The 18,229-nt window shown below is 47.6% G+C and overlaps 1 protein-coding gene across 1 annotated transcript in view; it reads left to right on the top strand.

The window, feature by feature from the left end:
• Window positions 1-18,229, top strand: part of btbd11a (BTB (POZ) domain containing 11a) — a 95,482-nt gene that overhangs the window by 47,241 nt on the left and 30,012 nt on the right. The window contains exon 2 of the mRNA XM_076159728.1: window positions 17,848-17,985. Within this exon, the coding sequence (XP_076015843.1) occupies window positions 17,848-17,985 (138 nt within the window). The remainder of the gene's footprint in view (window positions 1-17,847; window positions 17,986-18,229) is intronic.

Below are 18,229 nucleotides of genomic sequence, written 5' to 3'. Positions count from 1 at the left end.
AAATCAAGTATCTCGGGGTCTTGATCACAACCGTGTCACGGTGCGTGCATGTGTGTGTGTGTGTGTGTGTGCTGTAATAGACTGTCATGATGAAGAGCGATGGATGGATGGATGGACTAAATGTGTGATGTGTCTGAAGGATGAAGGCTGAAGTTGAGCCGCATCGTGCTGGAGTTTCAGGACCCATTTCTATGTTGTTATTTAACACTGAAAACATTCTCATAACTCTGTGTAGAAGTGTGTCTTTATTGCTCCCAAGTGCCAATTTCAACCATCGAATAAGCAATCAAACTAAATGACATTTTAAAGTTAACAACACAGATTACCTGCCATTGTTGTTTATAAAAGCACCTGCGGGTACGAGCGTTCTTCTGTATGCTGATTAGAAACAAAGGGAAAGCTTATCTGTGACCATCTACTGCTACAGTTCATATGTTTGAGGTGATGTAAGGCAGTTATGGTGTTTGTGGAGAGGGCAGCTGTGGGCCGAATAACATTAGAGTCAATACTGCAATGGATCTGGATCATAGTTTTAAAGTTATAACATTTTTTAAACATTATTTTTGGGTCATAGACAACCATTCAGACTGCTTCTCCTGTGTAAACAGCAGGTTACCAGTAGATGACAGCAGAGAGGTACGGTCAGCATTCACACCACAGACCATATACACACACATGCACATTTTGGGTAAAATGCAACAACGATAGGGAAAACCGTTGAGAAGAAGCTGATGGAGTGAACTGCTGTTCTCCATGAGTGTGGAATCCCCTCCATCGGGCAAAACCAGAAGACTTTTTCAAGACGTTCCAGTGCTGATGGAGGGTCTTACATTGCCCTCTAGTGGAAATTACGATTCAGTCCTGGAGGCTGATTCCTCTGCATGTGTCTGCGTGGTAGAACATCACAGATTTTGTTGTTTTGGTCATTGTTGTCCAAAGATTTTGTCACAGCCGGTTGAGTCAAAGTGAACAATTAGCGCTTCATTTTCAGCTTCAAGCCTGATTGTATCTTCACTTTAATTGGCAGCAGTAATTCCCCCGGTGGGCAGCCAGCATCTTCCTCCTCCTCCTCTGTCTGCTTCTCCTCCTCCTCTTCCTCCTCCTCCTTCTCCTCCTTCTCCTCCTCCTTTTCCTCCTCCTCCTCCTCCTCCTCCTCCTTCTCCACCTCCTCTCCAGCTCTTCAGAGGAGTCCATAGATGTCTTCCAGTGCTGCACTGATGTTTCTCCGTGTCTTCTCCGCCTTGAAGCTCAGTTCATTAGTTTCACAGAGATCCTCCGGCTCTTCTCTGTTTAATTGAATAGGAAGTCATCAGAAGAGGCTGGTTTATTACTATTAACCATCACGCGCTAATTTTAAGATGAAATTCATGTTTTGTGGGCTGGAAAGTGCCTTGTGTTTAGCATAAAGTAGTTAAAAGTGTTTAAAGTATAATGGCTCTATTTAACATTTTGAGTTTTTACTTTATTTGTGGCTGTTTATTCGCAGTTTCACTGCTTTTTTCTCCCGTGCGCACATCTGCTTTCGCCCGTGCCTATAAAACAGCAGCAGTCGTCCTCCCTCGCTGTGATTTATGGCTCTCGCCCCAATTGAGGAGCAGGTTGTTTTACACGGACCTCACAACCTCAGAAGTATTCGCCGGGATATGGAGCCAAAAAACATAAAAGCTCCAAGATGTCCTGGAAGCGATCCATGTAATCATCTGTTTGAGATCTGACGCTTCCTCCATTTGATCCTGCAGAGTCATCCAGCAGAGGTCCCTAAAACATCTGACTGCCGGCTGCAAATGACAACAGACTGCACTTATTATGATTATTTGCCTTTGAAGTGGCGCTTTGAAAATGAAATGCTTTGGGAAGTTTGGACCACGGTGCAGGGGTTTAAGGAATAAAAGCTTTCAGGATTGTGCCTTTGAGACTAAACGCTCTGTTGTGGAGCTGCAGAGGATGATGATGATGATTGTGCTCCATGGGTGTTAAGTTCCTCCTTCAGTGAGTTTTGAAGAATATTTCTATGCTGCGTCTTTTTAAGGATATTCTGAGGTTTTATAAACAATCTGATCTTCGCCGCAGGAACAGCGACTCCTACTGGTCAGTCACTTGCACACAGACTGGCAGAATCCCCGGGTGATAGTTAACTGTTTATATACTCATATAAATATTATAAGAGGAGACAAGAAGTGATTGGTTAAAATTTTGCAGCATAAATAAAGTTTGAGTGTTTATTTTGAAACGAGTCAGAGTTTAGTTGAGATGTTTAGACTTTGAAGAGTTCTACTGGGAGAAGTTTAAGCTGCAGTCAGTCAGCTTCTGCTTGTCAATAAGAGGTCAGAGGGTTGAGAACACGCAGCTTCTGCACACAGAGTAAAGATCGATAGTCGGTTGAGATTGTTGGCACCTCAGATAACCTGGGACAATGCAGCGAGAAAGTTGCTGGGTGGTCATGAAGGTTGTGATGATGAAGAGGATGAAGAGAGGAAGAGAATATATCTGGATTTATTTTCTCCTCTGGATTTGCAGGGTGAATAGGAAGCTAAACGGTAACAAAGGGGAAGTTGGTGCATGAGGGATGCGCCGCTCGTCCTCGTTTGTCTCTGCAGCTTCACTGTCACACGCCGGCCGTGGAAACGATCTCGACGGGAGGCCCGATGTCTGAAGTCGCCACATGAAAGGCAGAGTATTGTTTAGTCTGGTGGTGATAAACGCGCAAGTTCACTGCTGCCCCGCCTGCTGCCTGGCAGGCACAGAACTCTCAAAGCTCCTCTGGGCTCGTTTATTACGGCCACACTCATGGAATTATGGCGTTTGCCGAAACAGCTCATCAATTTCCATGCCAAGAGAATTCCTTTTATCTCAGGCCCACCAGGAGTAACAAGAATGGAAGGTGGTTAAGTGCTGCAGAGGCGACTGCCAAGGGGAGACTTGAGTCCCAAACAATATATGTCAACATATCCTTTAGTGTTTTACATGGAAAGTACCTTGATGGGATCCATGAGATGAGAACCCCCTTGTTGCTATATGACCTCATGCAGACTGTAAATACATGGATGCTGCTTGTTGTTGTAGCTGTTCTGCAGTATGTAGTCCAAGTCATGATATTACTCCTTTTAGCAATAGTGCTGGTTTATTGATCCCTTTGTCCTTAACCAGCTGTCCATAGTTACCATCTTCATACTACTTCACAGTTATCGTGGAGGATCCAGAAGACACACGGTGCCGTTTATTGTGTTGTAAAAAGCAGCGTAACGTTTCCTCCCGATCTCTCGACTTGAGTAGCTGGAGGGTCATTAGACGCGTAATAACCGTGGAGGAGACGGCTTTCGCTCACTCGGCCGCTCGCTCTGTACCTGCTCACGCTAACAACAATGAATATTAATAGTGCTCATTACTTTCATACGTAGTGATTGAGTGACTCCATTAGATCCAAACCCTGACAGATTGAAGCCAGAATGAAACTTCATGAGAACAAAGTTTTGTGTTTACGAGAATTTGAACAAAGATCGAGACGAAATTGTTTACGTTCATGTAAATGGCCCTAATTTCTTACAAACTCCCACATTAGACCCACATGGAGTCTTTGGTTTCAGAGGAACGTCAGCGTCAATCTGTTCAGTTTCTCCAAAGATTTGCAGAAGTTCAAATGGAGTTTTCAGCCTACAGGAGCTCTTTAGAGAGGCAAAGTGTTAGTGAGACTCATTTTACATACACGCACTCTGCCTCCCTGTAGCATCATTATTAATTGGCCACTGTTTATTTTCGTGCTTCGTCAGTTCAGTCGCTCCTGACGCTCCAAACGCAGGAAACAGTTCCGGGGTTTTAATTCAAAGCAGCAAGACGTTTTTGACAGCTTGTTTACCCCCACGGTGCTCTGTCCTCCAAACCAATTGGGCTTTCAGTATCTGCTCCTGATCGAAACGATGAAGAAAACTAGTGTCACACACACACACACGCCTATTAGGACTCAAATGCAGCAGAGTGAAAACTAAAACCCGCTGAGATGCCGGATCAGTTAATGTGACCGAAATAACATGAAATCCTGCACTTTTCACACAATTCTGTGGAAAAAAATCAAAGCTGGACACAGGTCCGTCCCCCGGTGGTCGCTCTCCGCCTGTCACCATGGGAGGCGGATTGGTGGCCGTGACAACCCACAATGCTTTGCTGTACTGTCTGCAGAGCCAGGTAACCAGGCAACAGCCATGCCAGTTGACGGGGGTGTAGCTGTGCGGGGGAGGGGGGGTGGGGTAATTTCAGAGTTTTTGAGCTCTTAATATGGTCGTCCTCAGAGCCTCAGAGTCAGGGAGGAATTCCCTCTCGCTCTTCCTCTGTCAGTGATCCACACGTTCCCGAGGAGGTGCTGTGTTTCTCGACTCTCCCCAAACTCTCCCACCTCCACTCCCACGGCTTGCGGCTGCTCGCCATATGGTGCGGGACGTGGCTAAATAGGAGCCTGCTGGTGTGTGTGTGTGTGTGTGTGTGTGTGTGTGTGTGTGTGTGTGTGTGTGCGCGTGCGTGTGTGTGTGTGTGTGTGTGAAGAAGTGGGTCACTAAGATGGCTGGCTGGTGATGAGGGAACTGACGACGGAGCGTGATCTCGCCTCACCTCCTCTTGGTTTCTCCACATCCCCTGTAGGAGTTCGCCCACATTTTGAAGACGATGTGGCTCACAGATGAGTTAGATTCATGAGGCTGGAGCACGAAACACAGAGCAGAGAGACGATAGTGAGAAACAAGTGAGGATGTACCGTAATGTGAAGAATGTAAAGAATGTGATGCTCTGATAGGATTTTTGATATACATTTGTTTATCTCCTCACTCGTGGAATTTGTAACGGTTCGTCTCATCTCCTTGCCGATGAGATGGAGGCGTAACTCATAATGTAGACTGCAGGTCACAGGCGACAAATGTTTCGCATTGAGTCACGTCGCCCCCACCCCTCTACACGGTGGAAGTCTGAGTGAACAGTGAAATCTGAAGCGCTGTACTTGCCCTCCCATACGTCCTCGCATCAACGCCGCCCGGAGCCTCGCGGTGAATGTTTCACCTCCTCACCAAAGGCAGTTTGCTTACTGGAGGATCTCTAAATGGATCTGCATAGTGACCCTGGGGGAGGTCTGGGTGGGAGGGGGGCTGCGTCACGTGTGGGGGCGGGCTGACGTGTATCTCCTTCCAGCTGTCGGCGTGTTCTCGGCTTGTGTTTCCTCCCTCATGTGTGTGTTTGTGTCTCTGAAGGCGTGAAAGAGTTCCTGGAATTGTCTGCATGTTTAATTCATGCAGCAGCTCGTGTATAAACCACACAGACTGACTCTCCCTCTTTTCCTCTCTCCCCGCCTCATGACACTGCAGTGATGCCCCCCTCCAGCTTGTTAGCATTTACGTTCAGCCCTGACTGTCAACCACTACTGTCTCTGATGAGGGGAAATGACAACGGCTCAGACGTGTTTACTGTATCTATTTACACAGCCTGTACAGCTGAAGGACAGCGAGGGCCTGCTGGAGCCCCTCGACCCTGACGTGAACTCGCCGCCACATCAACGTTGCCCCGGCGTCGTGCATAATGGGCCTCATAGAGCTGCACGTGGGATGAGGATGGCAGGCAAAACATTTACAAACGTAATCTGAGTAAATATTGATCATGGTTGGACATTTTCAGATGAGAAACAGACACAGAACAGCACGTAGATATGGAATGTTTTTGACATTGTTGTTCTTGTGAAATGTTGTGTTGAGACCAAACAGCCTCGATTCAGACACGCAGGTGAAGACTAATGATGTCACGCCGACTCTTGATTGTTTCCTCTCTGTCAATTTGGAGATTCTACGCTCGGCAGCCGACGCACCTGCTCGCCACTCTGTCACAATCGGCCCATTCTGCACTGTAATCGCCTCATTGTGCCGCGATGCCGCCCAGTGAATCTGAGCTGGACGCCAGCACACACACACACACACACACACACAAACACCAACAGTGATCTGTCACATTTTGGTCTTTTTTTTATACCTGCCGCCTCCATTAAAAGGTGACAGCAGAGGTCAAAGGTGACACATCTGCTTATCTCCGGGCTGACGTCCTGCCCCGTCACCCATAATCCCTGTGGGGCACACGGCGGTGACAAGTGAGTGACAGACAGAGAAGGTGCCCCCGACACAACGCCTTCTGCAGCTCTGACCCGAGTTCTCAGACCGCTCGTCACCATCGGGTTGACAATGGACTGTCTTCAAGGGACCGTCTGAAAAGTGCTGTCACAGTGGGAACTGAGAGTTTGACAAAGAGTCCTTCAGCATCCTGAAGGTTTTATCACTTGGTATTTTACCAAGGATGAGGACACAAATTGCTCCTGGCTCCGTCGTATGACTCCTTACAGCTCCTGCAGTTTGGGTTCCACTGAGGTTCTGGTGAGGATTTAATCAAGCGTGGGAACATTCTGCCAAATACGACATGAATCAGTGTGTCCATCATGCAAATAAGAGTGTGTGATGATTGGATTTCGGAATGAAGAGCATCATTAACTCCAGAACATGCCACATTTTCATTACTGCTTTCCGACGTTCATTTTAATGACGGAATTTGAATTTGTTTTGGTGGCGATTTTAACAGCTGCCAGAGAGAGAGAGAGAGAGAGAGAGAGAGAGAGAGAGAGAGAGAGAGAGAGAGAGAGAGAAGAAGAAGACAGAGGGGAGGTGGAATTATAAAAAAACTGAGAACAATGAAGAAATATGCAATAAATGTTAGCAGAAGTGAGTTTTCTTGTCAGATTGGGGCCTTGGGAAAGTTCAGGTGACCTCTGGTGACTTCACTCTTCCTCCTTTGTGTTCACGAGAAGCTGCCAACACTGAGCTCCTCATCACTTCTTCTTCTTCTTCTTCTTCTACTCTGCCACACATCCAGGATTTATCTCCTTTCAAACAGACCACAAGCCGCGCGTCGGCACTGCAAAGTCACGCAAGGGCGGCAGAGGATGGAGGGAGGGAGGAGGAGGAGAAGGAGAGAGTTGGGGCCTGTTTCAGCTGCTGTTTCAGCTACATCTTCAGATTACCACCGACACTCACCTGAAATCCTGCTGATGCAGAATGCAGGAGAAACAAACCTGCTGCAGCAACTGGAGCCCCCTGCTGAGCAGAAAAACAGAGAAGAAGAAGAAGCAGAAATGTGGCGTGAGGAAGTGGAGAAGTTTCAGGAAGTGGAAACGATGAAACCGCAACTTGAGTCCCAGAAGAGACATCAGCCAGAACAGTGTAATGGTGTGTGTGTGTGTGTGTGTGTGTGTGTGCGTGTGTGCGTGCGTGTGTGTGTGCGTGTGTGCGTGTGTGAGTGCGCGTGCGTGTGCGTGTGTGTGTGGCCTGCGGTTTCCTGGGTTGCCCGGCTGTAAACCCACAGATGGGGTGTATCTCTGCTGCACTTTGTGTTTACACAGGCACAGGAAATAACTGAAATAGCGCACGAAGGAGAATGCAGGACTCCTGAAGCAATCGACCCTGAGGTTGAGACGGGACCTGCTGCAGGACTCTTCATCATGGGGAAGGGGGGCTCAGTGTCTCCTCTTCCTCTGTTGGAGCCAGTGTCACCCAGACAGTAACTGCACTTAATGAAGCCGTCTCATATTATTGGTGTACTCACTGTGTTTTTGAAGGGGGTTCAGATATCAGCTGTTGTGTGTTTGATGATGTCGCTCTTTGAGTCTGGAGCCTGAAACCTTCTGCTGCGTTCGCTCGTATGGTATTTGCTCGTAACATCAGATGCCGCTGCCTCAGTTCTGCTCTGGCAGAAGAACACCAGAGGGGCTTGTGGGTAAACACATCGGCACACTGGGGAAATGGCACATTCCTCGCCTGTGTCTGCGCCGGTGTGTCGGCAGCTCATCGGACGCCACGTGCGGACATATGGCGACCATCTGGGCCTGTCAGGACGCCGCGATGGGGCGATGTTCACGAGGCGGTATAGGTCGAGGTAACCTGCTCAGCGCCTAGTGAGGACGAGAAGACAGGCAGTGGAGGGTGAAGACAGTCTTATTGATCAGTCTTTGGATGTGGTTCATATGAATAGTCATCATAGCATCGTACGATTTTTCCCCTAAATGTTCGATTGATTGAAGTGACGGATTTCATTCAGACATTCATGGACTCGCTCTGTCTGCAGAAACAATTGGATTTTTGAGGACAAATGTTTCCGCGAAGTTCTCAGGTTGTGTATCTGTGTAACAATAACAGCTCTTATCCCCACAGAGCAGAGGTCACTTTGTCGTCTTCATCTGTTTCCTTCTGTCCAGGCCCTTAAACGTCCTTCACAGATGGAGGTGAAGTGTCCCTTCCTGTCTCGCCCTTTTCCTGTCTTCTCCTCTCAGCCGCGCCTCCTCATCTCAATCATCCTTGTTCTCGTTCTTTATCGTTTCTCTTGCCTTCCTTCCTTCATTTCAGTCCATCTCCATTGTTCTTTCATCTTCTTTTCATCCCCCCTCCCTCTTTGTTACACGCTCTCTTCTTCGTGTCGCTCGGCTTTGTGTAATTGCTGGCGTCCGTCCCACGGCCTCGGCCCGTCACAGCTGCGTAACCTCAGACACTTCACAACAGAGCCTGACGGGCCACCGCCTGTGGCTCAGTGACCTGTGAACACGCTGCCCCGCCACGTCGGACACGTGACCTCGCCGCAGAGACCCCGCTGCCACATTTCACCTTCAGATTCAGGGCTGCCGGCCCAAATCTGAACGAGCTTGTGAGTCCACGTCACAAGCTGCATCACAGCTTTTGTTACCATCCAGTTTGTTACTGTCTCTGTCTTGAGTTTTGGCTTTTCAATCTTGACTTAGTCCTGACCTGTCACTTGCCTATTGACTTGAAACTTGTCTATTGACATGCCGGTCTTGATTTGACTCGGATTTATCAGAGCATCGGCCATATCTGTCTTGATTTAGGACTTGCGGGTGACATTTTCGTATTGACTTGGACGTGGGACTTGTGACATACTGTTCTTAACTTGGGACCTGATGTAGGACTTCCCTGTCCTAAAATGGGACCTGATGTTTGACTTGCACGTCTTAACTTGGGACTTGTGTTGTGACTTGTGACCTGTAAAACATAGACTTTTGGTCCATCACAGTTTTGCTGCTGCTTTCATCATTCAGTTATCAGACTGATCTTTTCTTTTCATATGAAGCAGAATTAATTTAACACATTTTGTTTCCCATTTGAACTCTGTTATTTGACAACTTGAAATGAGAAGCAAGTGTGCCGATGTTTCATCATCTTTGTATCGGCGTGTGAAAGCTGCCGTTCTTCTCTCTGTTCTGCGTCACAGCGAGTCAGCAGCAGATGAGCACAGATACACACAATTCTTGCCTTTCATTACAAACAAAAACAAACTAACTAACTCTCCTGACACGTCCTGATGGAAGTTCAGTGTTTGAGCGTGCGTTTCGCTCAAAGGTCGCAGTCCACATGGGTTTGCTGCGTCGAGTATCTGCCAGTTTGGATTCTCTGAGTCATTCTGGTTACAAATGTTGAGTTTGTTCCTTTCACCAACAATTGTCGCTGTTTGTCGGAATTGCGTGCTGACGTGGGCACCTCTGGGCCCTCTTGTGCACCTCTGGGCCCTCTTGTGCACCTCTGGGCCCTATTGTGCACCTCTGGGCCCTCTTGTGCACCTCTGGGCCCTCTTGTGCACCTCTGGGCCCTATTGTGCACCTCTGGGCCCTATTGTGCACCTCTGGGCCCTCTTGTGCACCTCTGGGCCCTATTGTGCACCTCTGGGCCCTATTGTGCACCTCTGGGCCCTATTGTGCACATTGCTGCCCTCTGGTGAACTATGCTTCTGTTTTCCCTCGTTAAAAAACATAAAAACATTTTTGATTAGATGTTTTGTTGTACGGGTTTACTATCTTAGGGTCAGACTCTATGGTTTGGTCTCTGTTGGGCAGTGACCTCAGTGACCTCAGTGACCTCACTGACCTCACTGACCTCTGCTCCATGCTTCCACTCTCACTCCAGTGGCATTTTGGAACAATTATTCAAATCTGTGCAGCCACATTTCTGTTTGAGTTAACACCGGCCTGATGCAGTGAATGAGAGCATCCTGCCGAATAGTGAGTGGATCAGCAGCATCCTAATGTGAGGCCGGAGTTCTTCCCGCGGGGCCAAAGATCCAAATGTCAAGGCCGGCCGCCGCCAAATTAGAAACGTGTTCCGTTTGAGCAGCCGTGGCATGGAGGAAGTGAGCGGCGGCCATCCAGTTTGGAGCTCCTGTGGTCCGTGCAGAGCGTGCTCAGTGTGACATCGTCCAAATGAGGCGATAAACCAGGCTGGGGGCTGAATGCAGGACCGAGCAGGGAAGCCCAAGAGGAAGGTGTGTTTGTGTGTGTGTGTGTGTGTGTGTGTGTGTGTGTGTGTGTGTGTGTGTGTGTGTGTGTGTGTGTGTGCTTGTTGCTTTGTAATCGACCACTAAATCAATTTACAGTAGATGCCATAAAGTGTTCAGCTGTAATTTATTATGACCTTTACTTTGGTTTATATCACAGGCTGCAAAAGCTGAAGGTTCATTCATCCTCATCTGCATAACGTATAAGTTGCAGAACCCTCGTTTTATAGTCTGATGGTAGAATTACACAAACGTTATAACCTGGTGACATCAACATGCACCTCTGATCCCTGGGGAGCCTCCTGAAAATGTTTCCGTGTCCATATTTCATGCCGCCGTTTAATGTGCTGGGATGATGGAGGTGCAGTGATGCTAAAGAGGGTCAGAGGTCAGACAATGACTCAAACACACACATTTACATGCTGATATTACTCATGGATGCATACGTAAACACCCATTAAAGTGGGCGTCCATGTTGAACATCATTTACACTTATAATGCATCCATTAGGACAAACACACACATCCTGAGCCGTCCCTAATGTACTCTCTGCCTGTTTTCACTCAGTGGGCGAAGCAAGTCTCAAAAAAGAGCAGCTGAGTAACTTGTGACGCTCGTTGTCTCGACTTCTCATTAGGATTCTGCTGCAGTATAGCAGCTGATCCCGTCTCTGAATCATCCTGTGTAATGTAAAGAATAATCCCTTCAAAATGCAGCGATATCGATCCAAATGGTCTTTGCAGTGAGAGTGGAATCACCGGCTGTGTTCTTCCTCTGCTGGAGAGTCCTGCCCACCCGGGGGCTCTTTCCACTTAAGGTGTATCTCCCTGCGTGGTTTCAAGTCCATGACGCATAAAGAGAAGCCAACAGACTGACGTAGGTAAAGCTTCATTAAAGGGGCTCATATCTCTCTTCTTAAACATTGTGTCTCACCGTGCTGCACCACAAACAAGCAATCCACGGCAACGCACGCACAGAGATCCTCTGCAGTCCGGTCCTGGGACTTTGTTGTTTTTTGTTATGATGCAATGTTGGAGGGCAGAGACCAGCACCTTCAGCTTCATCCGGGCTGTGGTCGGCCGCAGCAGAGACGTCTAGGCGTGATATGAGATGATCCTCGTACGCAGCCAGGCCCTGCGGTCGCTCAACACAAACTCTCGCTCTCAGTTTCTTGTAAGGTCAAACCAAAAGAAGCGAGATCCTGAACCAAGTCGAGCTCCAGGGTCTGAACGCTGCCAAGAGCTGTTGCACCGACAATAAGTGTTTGCTCATCGCTCCGGGTGATTATTGTATCAAAATGGAATAAAAATTAAATGAATTCATACTTTGGGTTTGAAAGTTTGAAATCATAGTCACATTTCCAGAGGTCACGTGTGAGCTTTCAAGGTCAAGGCCTTTACAATGTGACAGCTCTTCTTCTTTGTGTCACATTTTAAGCAGGACACAGTCAGACGGGCGAGTCGGATGTGTCTGTCTCAGGAGGCCACCTGCTGTGATTGAACCTTGAACGTTATCTGGCCGCTGGAAGCAAAAGCGGCAGAGATCTATTTGAGTTCATGCAAACGGTGTAGATTAGTGTGTAGGGACTTCTAACTATGTATGAATTGAGAATGTTTAAGATGCTGCATCAAGTACGGAGCACATTCTGGCAATATTCTGATCATTTGTAGCTTGAATGTGGTGTGAAAAGTCTCACTGTGCTGTCAAGTGAAGCTAATTTCATATACAGTTTGGGAACTTTCACAGGAAGTCTTATTCAGGAAAAGTTGCAGTGCTTGAGACAGTCGACCAAGGGCACACACGCACACACACACACACACACACACACACACACACACGCACACATTAAGGGCAAGACTGCAGCACTGCTTCTCAGGATATGCAAATATGATGGAGGAGAGAGATAGAGAGAGAGGGAGAGAGAGAGAGAGAGAGAGGGAGAGAGAGAGAGAGTGCATACGTGCAGAGGGGTCGGGGGAAGGTAAGGGGAAGTTTTCAGACAAACAGCTTCTCAGCATGCGTACGCTGCAAAATCACACCACACACACGCAGGCGTTGGCATGCGGTTGCATTACAGTACTGCTACATTTGCTTTGTGTGATTCATGTATGTGGACGACTCGCAGGTGTCACACCGGAGGAGGAGAACCAAGTGTGGTCACTGTTCACGTATACCTTTCCTTTAAAGCATCTTAACCATATTTGCCATTTCCATCCAACACATTCTAAATGACGTCTAGTTCACATAATCGTACTTGGAATGAATTGGGTTCGCTGAGCTACGTTTCAGGTTTTACAAACGTGTCTCCAAGCTGAAGCAGCTGAAGCTCAGATGTAGAAACGTTCCCTTGTGACGCCTGGATGTCATTTGGTTGAGCCGAGTGAATCTAGTGAATCTTTAGAAGCTTCTCTGTTACACCGCCGACGGCTGATTTTGACTTTTTAACTCAAAGACTTGCATTTGGCTTTGATCTTTCGGTGAGTTGTGTGTTAGAGCAGCTGCAGGTCCTCCCTGTCGCCCTGTTTCAGGCGCAGGAGGCAATGATGAACATATTTATATAACTAAATGTATAAGTTTGGTTAGAGGCTTTAACACACACTCCATAGCTCCATAGCTCCATTCTACAAACCACTCTGTCCTCTGTAGAAAAGACGAAAGCAGAGACTACATTAAAGAATAATGATGTCTAATTACGTCCATACATTAGTGCCCTGAATGCGTCACGAGGCCATATAGAATCCATCCATAGTAAGATCTGCCTTTGCTGTTTCTGCTGGGGGTTGACATTTACGCTCAGCCAATGGGGCACCTCTTCAAATCAGGGCTACCATTTCATTGCTAATGCGGTTCAGGCCCCAAGTACGTTTATCCATTAATGATGAGGTCATAAATGTCCGTGTGGTATAGATGGAGCAATTTCCCAACTAAATCATCACCTGTGATTAGATGTTTGCTGGACATCCTCTGATCATGCGTGCGTACAAGGCTCAGGGGATCCAAACTGGCTGGTAGCTTGCTCTCTTGTGTTTCCTCTGCTCTCTTACAGTGACAAAAAAGAGAAAAACTCTAATCACAAGGCTGTTAGGCAGAACTCGACTGTTGCCATGGCAACTACCTGTTAATATTCCGGGTGGGTTTTTCTCACCGACGCGGGGAGAGCGCCACTTTCTCGCCACAAAAAGAAATCGATTGGACATTCCTGCAGAGAAATTAGGGGTGGAGTCACATGGCCGTGCAGGAAAGCTGCCCGTGCCCGCACGTGCCCCAGCCGCTGACGCACGGCTGGAGAGTGACCCCAGCGAGATGGAGACTCAGAGTGATCCGAGCGTGCGCTATAAATCAAAATGTCATCCTGTCACCATGGCTGTGTGATATGGGGGTTGATATGAGCTCCAGGTTTGGGCAGCGATTTTCCTCTAAGTGATTTTCTTTCAGAGATTTGTTCTGAGAGATTCTGCTCAAAGGTCGGGCATTAAGGAGTTGAACCTTCTCTTCTGGTGAGCGGCAATGGAGAGAGGAGAGAGACCATTAGCTGTCAAATAAAGTAGGAGCATTGATCACGGACATTACATTACGATCATTTGGCAGACGCTTTTATCCAAAGCGACTTACATTACATTACCATCCTTCGCAGAGGGGGGAGCAATTGAGGGTTCGGTGCCTTGCTCAGGGGCACCTCGTCAGGGGCTTGAACCGGCAACCCTCCGGTTCCTGAGCGGAGGGTTGCCGGAAGCACTACCCACTGAGCCACTGCCTCCAGACAGACGGACCCCATTATGTTTGGATCTCAGACGGAGCAGACAGGCCCGTCGCTCTGCTGCAGAGAGCTGATGGACACACGGCCTCGCTGCTGCAGGACGACACATCCAGCTGCATCATGGAGCCCCACATCTGTCTTCAGATTTTATCAGCTGTTTATTTATTTTATATCAGTTTGCAGTGATTATTTCTGGATGTTGCATGCATCAAACAATGTAGTAGAGTGCTGGGCTGTTTAGTCTTGCAGATGGTTTTCTTCTGCCCTCACTCTGTTGAGGCACAGCTGAGTCTCATTGATCCTCTGAGAGTTCGTTCAAGCCTCGAACCTGCTGACTCCATGGCTTCACGTCGGGGTCGCAGGGGTCTTGTGGAAGGCGGTCCCAGTCAAAACCTGTGACCAGTGTGCATCTCTACCGACACTCACATGATCCCATGTGACCCAACGAGTCACGTGACCTGAGGCATGAACTTCACACCTGAAACATCCAACAACCTGGATAACAGAGAAGTTTTTGCTTTCTTGCCAAACATAAAAATAAAGGAAGGCTTCTGAGGAGACGCGGGACTTTTCTTCTTCTGTCTCGTTAAATATACTTCATAAAGGTAACATTTTTTAAACTTATGGAACGGAGACAGAAGATGTTTGTTTGGATTAATCGGTTTTATGGTTCTCTCGGGAAATTTTTGTTGAAGAAAAAACAACTGCAATTCAAAATGTCAAGGTGGTGCCATTAAAAACACAGCAGAGAAAAACACATTGTTCTGCCAGTGTGCAGCACTTTTTCAGTTGAAATCAGGACTTCATATTCCTCTCTCTCTCTCTCTTCCTGGCTCATCCCCCTGAAGTAGAAAGCACAGCTGAGATGTATTTTAAGTGCTGGCAGGCTGTTAAAGTGTGATGAAAAGCCCCAAATTGAAGAATTTGCCAGTGGTGATTTGGTTATTCTCATGCAATGGCTGCAGCTGAAGGAGCGTGTGGAGCCTCTGCAGGTTGAGAAAGCTCCAGCCTCTAAGCAGCTACGCTTTTATTTAGCCACGACTCAGGGGAGATTGATGATGTCATCTCGCCCTGACCCCGTCTACCTGACAGCCGATCGGTGTATTTGGGATTAGAGCGCTGTTTGAAGATGCGGTCGTCATGACACAGGATGTCGGGTAAACGGCGTGTGTGATGTGCGACGTGCTCTAATCAGACATTCCAGTCTTCCATTCGACGCATTACTGCAGGTTTGTCATCTTGTCTCCAAGGGGCCAGGCTGCCTTCTTTCTCACCTCTGATGTTTATTACACAAACATCACCGAGGATCAAGTATCCCTGCTTTTTTTTTTCTCTATCCGGAGACGCCAAGTGTTAGCGAGAGATAACATGTTAAAGGGAGTGGGAGGTGTGGGGAGATAAAGGGAGAGAGGGAGGGAGAGAGAGAGAGAGAGACATAGAGACATAGAGACAGAGAGACAGAGAGACAGAGAGAGATAGAGAGGGATAGAGGGAGAGGGAGAGGGAGAGAGAGAGCGAGCGAGCTGCTGACTTGATTTTTTTCTGCGTCTTGATGTGACGGGATGAATAATTCAGCTGGAGCTCAGGAGGACCTCTGGATCACATTAGAAGAGCAGTGGCAGCGACGCCCGTGTTGGTGTGAGATAGGAGAGGCCGGGGCCAAGAGGAGATGGGAGGCGGCGATTAGCGTGGAACGCTGGGAATTATTCAAATACATTTCCCCCCCAGAACTGCACGAGTGGAAAAGCTCCAGCAGAGGAAGTGGAGAGAAGCCAATCTGGTTTGGGTGATTAGATGAAGAAGTTCATGAGTTGGAGAATAACAGCTTGGTGCCATCAGGCGTCTCTGAGCTGCTTCACACTTTAAACTCGGCACAATGCTTTTTTTATTTTTAACTGTTCCGGCCCGGCTGTGTGGTTGCCGCGGCGATGCCAGACTGTAATCCTCTCTACCCCGTGACCTTTTGCTAATGGAAATGTGCATTCACCCTCAGTTTAGTCAAATCAACTCATTCAATTGTTTGTATTCGTGTTTGTGGGACCAATTTAATTTCCCTTTCACACAGATGTATGTACTTATACTATAGTTTAGTCTATTTTATCAATATCTATCTAATGTAATATGCATTACACTGACATTTGATGGAAAGTGAGGCCACAGGCGAAGAAAGAAATGAATTAAATTGATATTAGGTTTTGGTATCAGCAAACCTTTCTACTGTTGTCTATCTTGAGTGCATAGAGCCGCACCTCACCACACCCAGTCAGAGGCAGGACATGATGGTCCCTAAATGCATCATTCATCCACACGTCTTCATTTACCAGCTGTCGGGTGGGCGTCTTGCTGTATTTGAACACATGTGCGTTTCCTCCTCAGTAGTGCTTCCTGTTTGTTAGTCGGCTAACACGTGGAGGGAGTGTTTGTGATTTAGTTTATCAAACTGGGCGAGTGCGATGGTGGCGTCAGCGTGGGAGCACACAGGCTTCACAGGGGGCCAGACATTAAAGAAGCATGCAGCTATAGGAGAGTTTGGCATCGCCGCTGGTGCTGTGTTCACAGGCTCACAGATAAAGTCGCAACTCTGTTTGTGTTTGGTGAGTCAGATTTAAAAGCAGAGGAAAGTGTTTGTCCTGGTTTGCTCCTCCAATTCAGATTCAGACTTCATAGTAAGAAGCAATCTATTAACACAGGTTTACATATTCTCGGCAGGTAGTTTTGCTTCTATGTGCTGATTCATGTGGGTGGTGAGGCAGAGGCATGAAGGTGAAAGAAGCTGAATTGATGTTCCACATCACAGCAGGTAAAATCCCCAATCCAGATTAACAACTTCTACATTTCTTCAGTTAGAATTAAGATGTAAACAAACTCATTCATGCAACAATGGAATCACTGAGGAGAATCAGCCAGCAAAGCATCGTTCTCTACCTTAGAAATGCAACAATACTGCACAGCCTTTGACCATCTGTGACACGCCTGACAGCAGCAGCTCCATCAGTGCTGGTCAGTGGTCAAAGAGCAGCACAACAGGCTGTTATATAAATTATTGGAGATTCTAAATAAAGCCGGCCTGCAGGAAAAGGCTGTGGGAAGATGAGGGAGCAGGACCCTGACTGGGGAACTGTGGAATTTTTGGGTTGGATGTTGTGGGAAGAGCAGGATGGAAGGAATCTGGAGAAGCCTGACCTCCCTGCACTCCCTGCACTCCCTGCTCTCCCTGCACTCCCTGTACTCCCCACTCTCCCTACTCTCCCGTCACGATCCTGCTGCATTGTGTCTTTTGTCTCGGGTGCCAGCTTTACACGCAGTCGGACTGACCAACTGGCTTGTAATTACTGTTTGTTGAGAGAGTGTGTATCCCTAGGTGCTGTGTCGTTGGGATTAGCACTCGGCAGGGTGTTGCTTTCCATTCCACCGCAGCAAAACTCAATATCCAATCTGTCACAAGCCATATTCTGTGGCCAAACAAAGGCTGGAGACGGGAACAACACCCAATTGGATTAACCCTCTCTAGGAAACACAGTCTAGTGTGACCCGTCTGCAGGAATACACAGCACCGACCTGTGAACAAGAGAACTGGGGCTAGGCATGTCCGATAACAATTATATGCTGCGGATAAAGATATGTCAACTGCTGTTTGACCCCTCACAGGCCTTGATTCAGGCCTTCATTCTGTCCTTGACCTTGTCATTGACCTTGTATGTGTCCTTGACCTTGACCTTGACCTCTCTCTCTCTCTCTCTCCCCAGGTGTGCTGAGCCTGCCGGAGAGTTTGAACCTGCAGCGCTCAGGGAGGGGCGGTGAGGGGCCCGGCTACACACAGGCAGAGCTTCGTACGCTAGAGCAGTCACTGCTGGCGACGCGGGTCGGCAGCATCGCAGAGCTGAGTGAGTGACAACATCCCAACAGTATACAATCAGCGGTGGATTAACTAGATTCAAAACCATTACTCAAAAAATGCATTTTTAACCAAATTGTTCCTTTAAAAAAAGGGGTTTGATTTAACAACAACAACAACAAAATCAAACAGTGATGGAAACAAATCACTAGTTGCAGCCCAGCATCAAACATTAGCAGCTCAGATAGATAATGTCTGCACTCAAACGCTCTTATTATCTGAGTTTGACTTTG

Source organism: Genypterus blacodes, unplaced genomic scaffold (genome assembly GCF_046128005.1).
Source record: "Genypterus blacodes isolate CSIRO-AG114 ecotype Tasmania unplaced genomic scaffold, CSIRO-AGI_Gbla_v1 ptg000099l_1, whole genome shotgun sequence".
Lineage (NCBI taxonomy): Eukaryota > Metazoa > Chordata > Actinopteri > Ophidiiformes > Ophidiidae > Genypterus > Genypterus blacodes.
The sequence above is the reverse complement of the archived record's forward strand: the minus strand, read 5'-3'. Positions and strand labels throughout refer to the sequence as shown.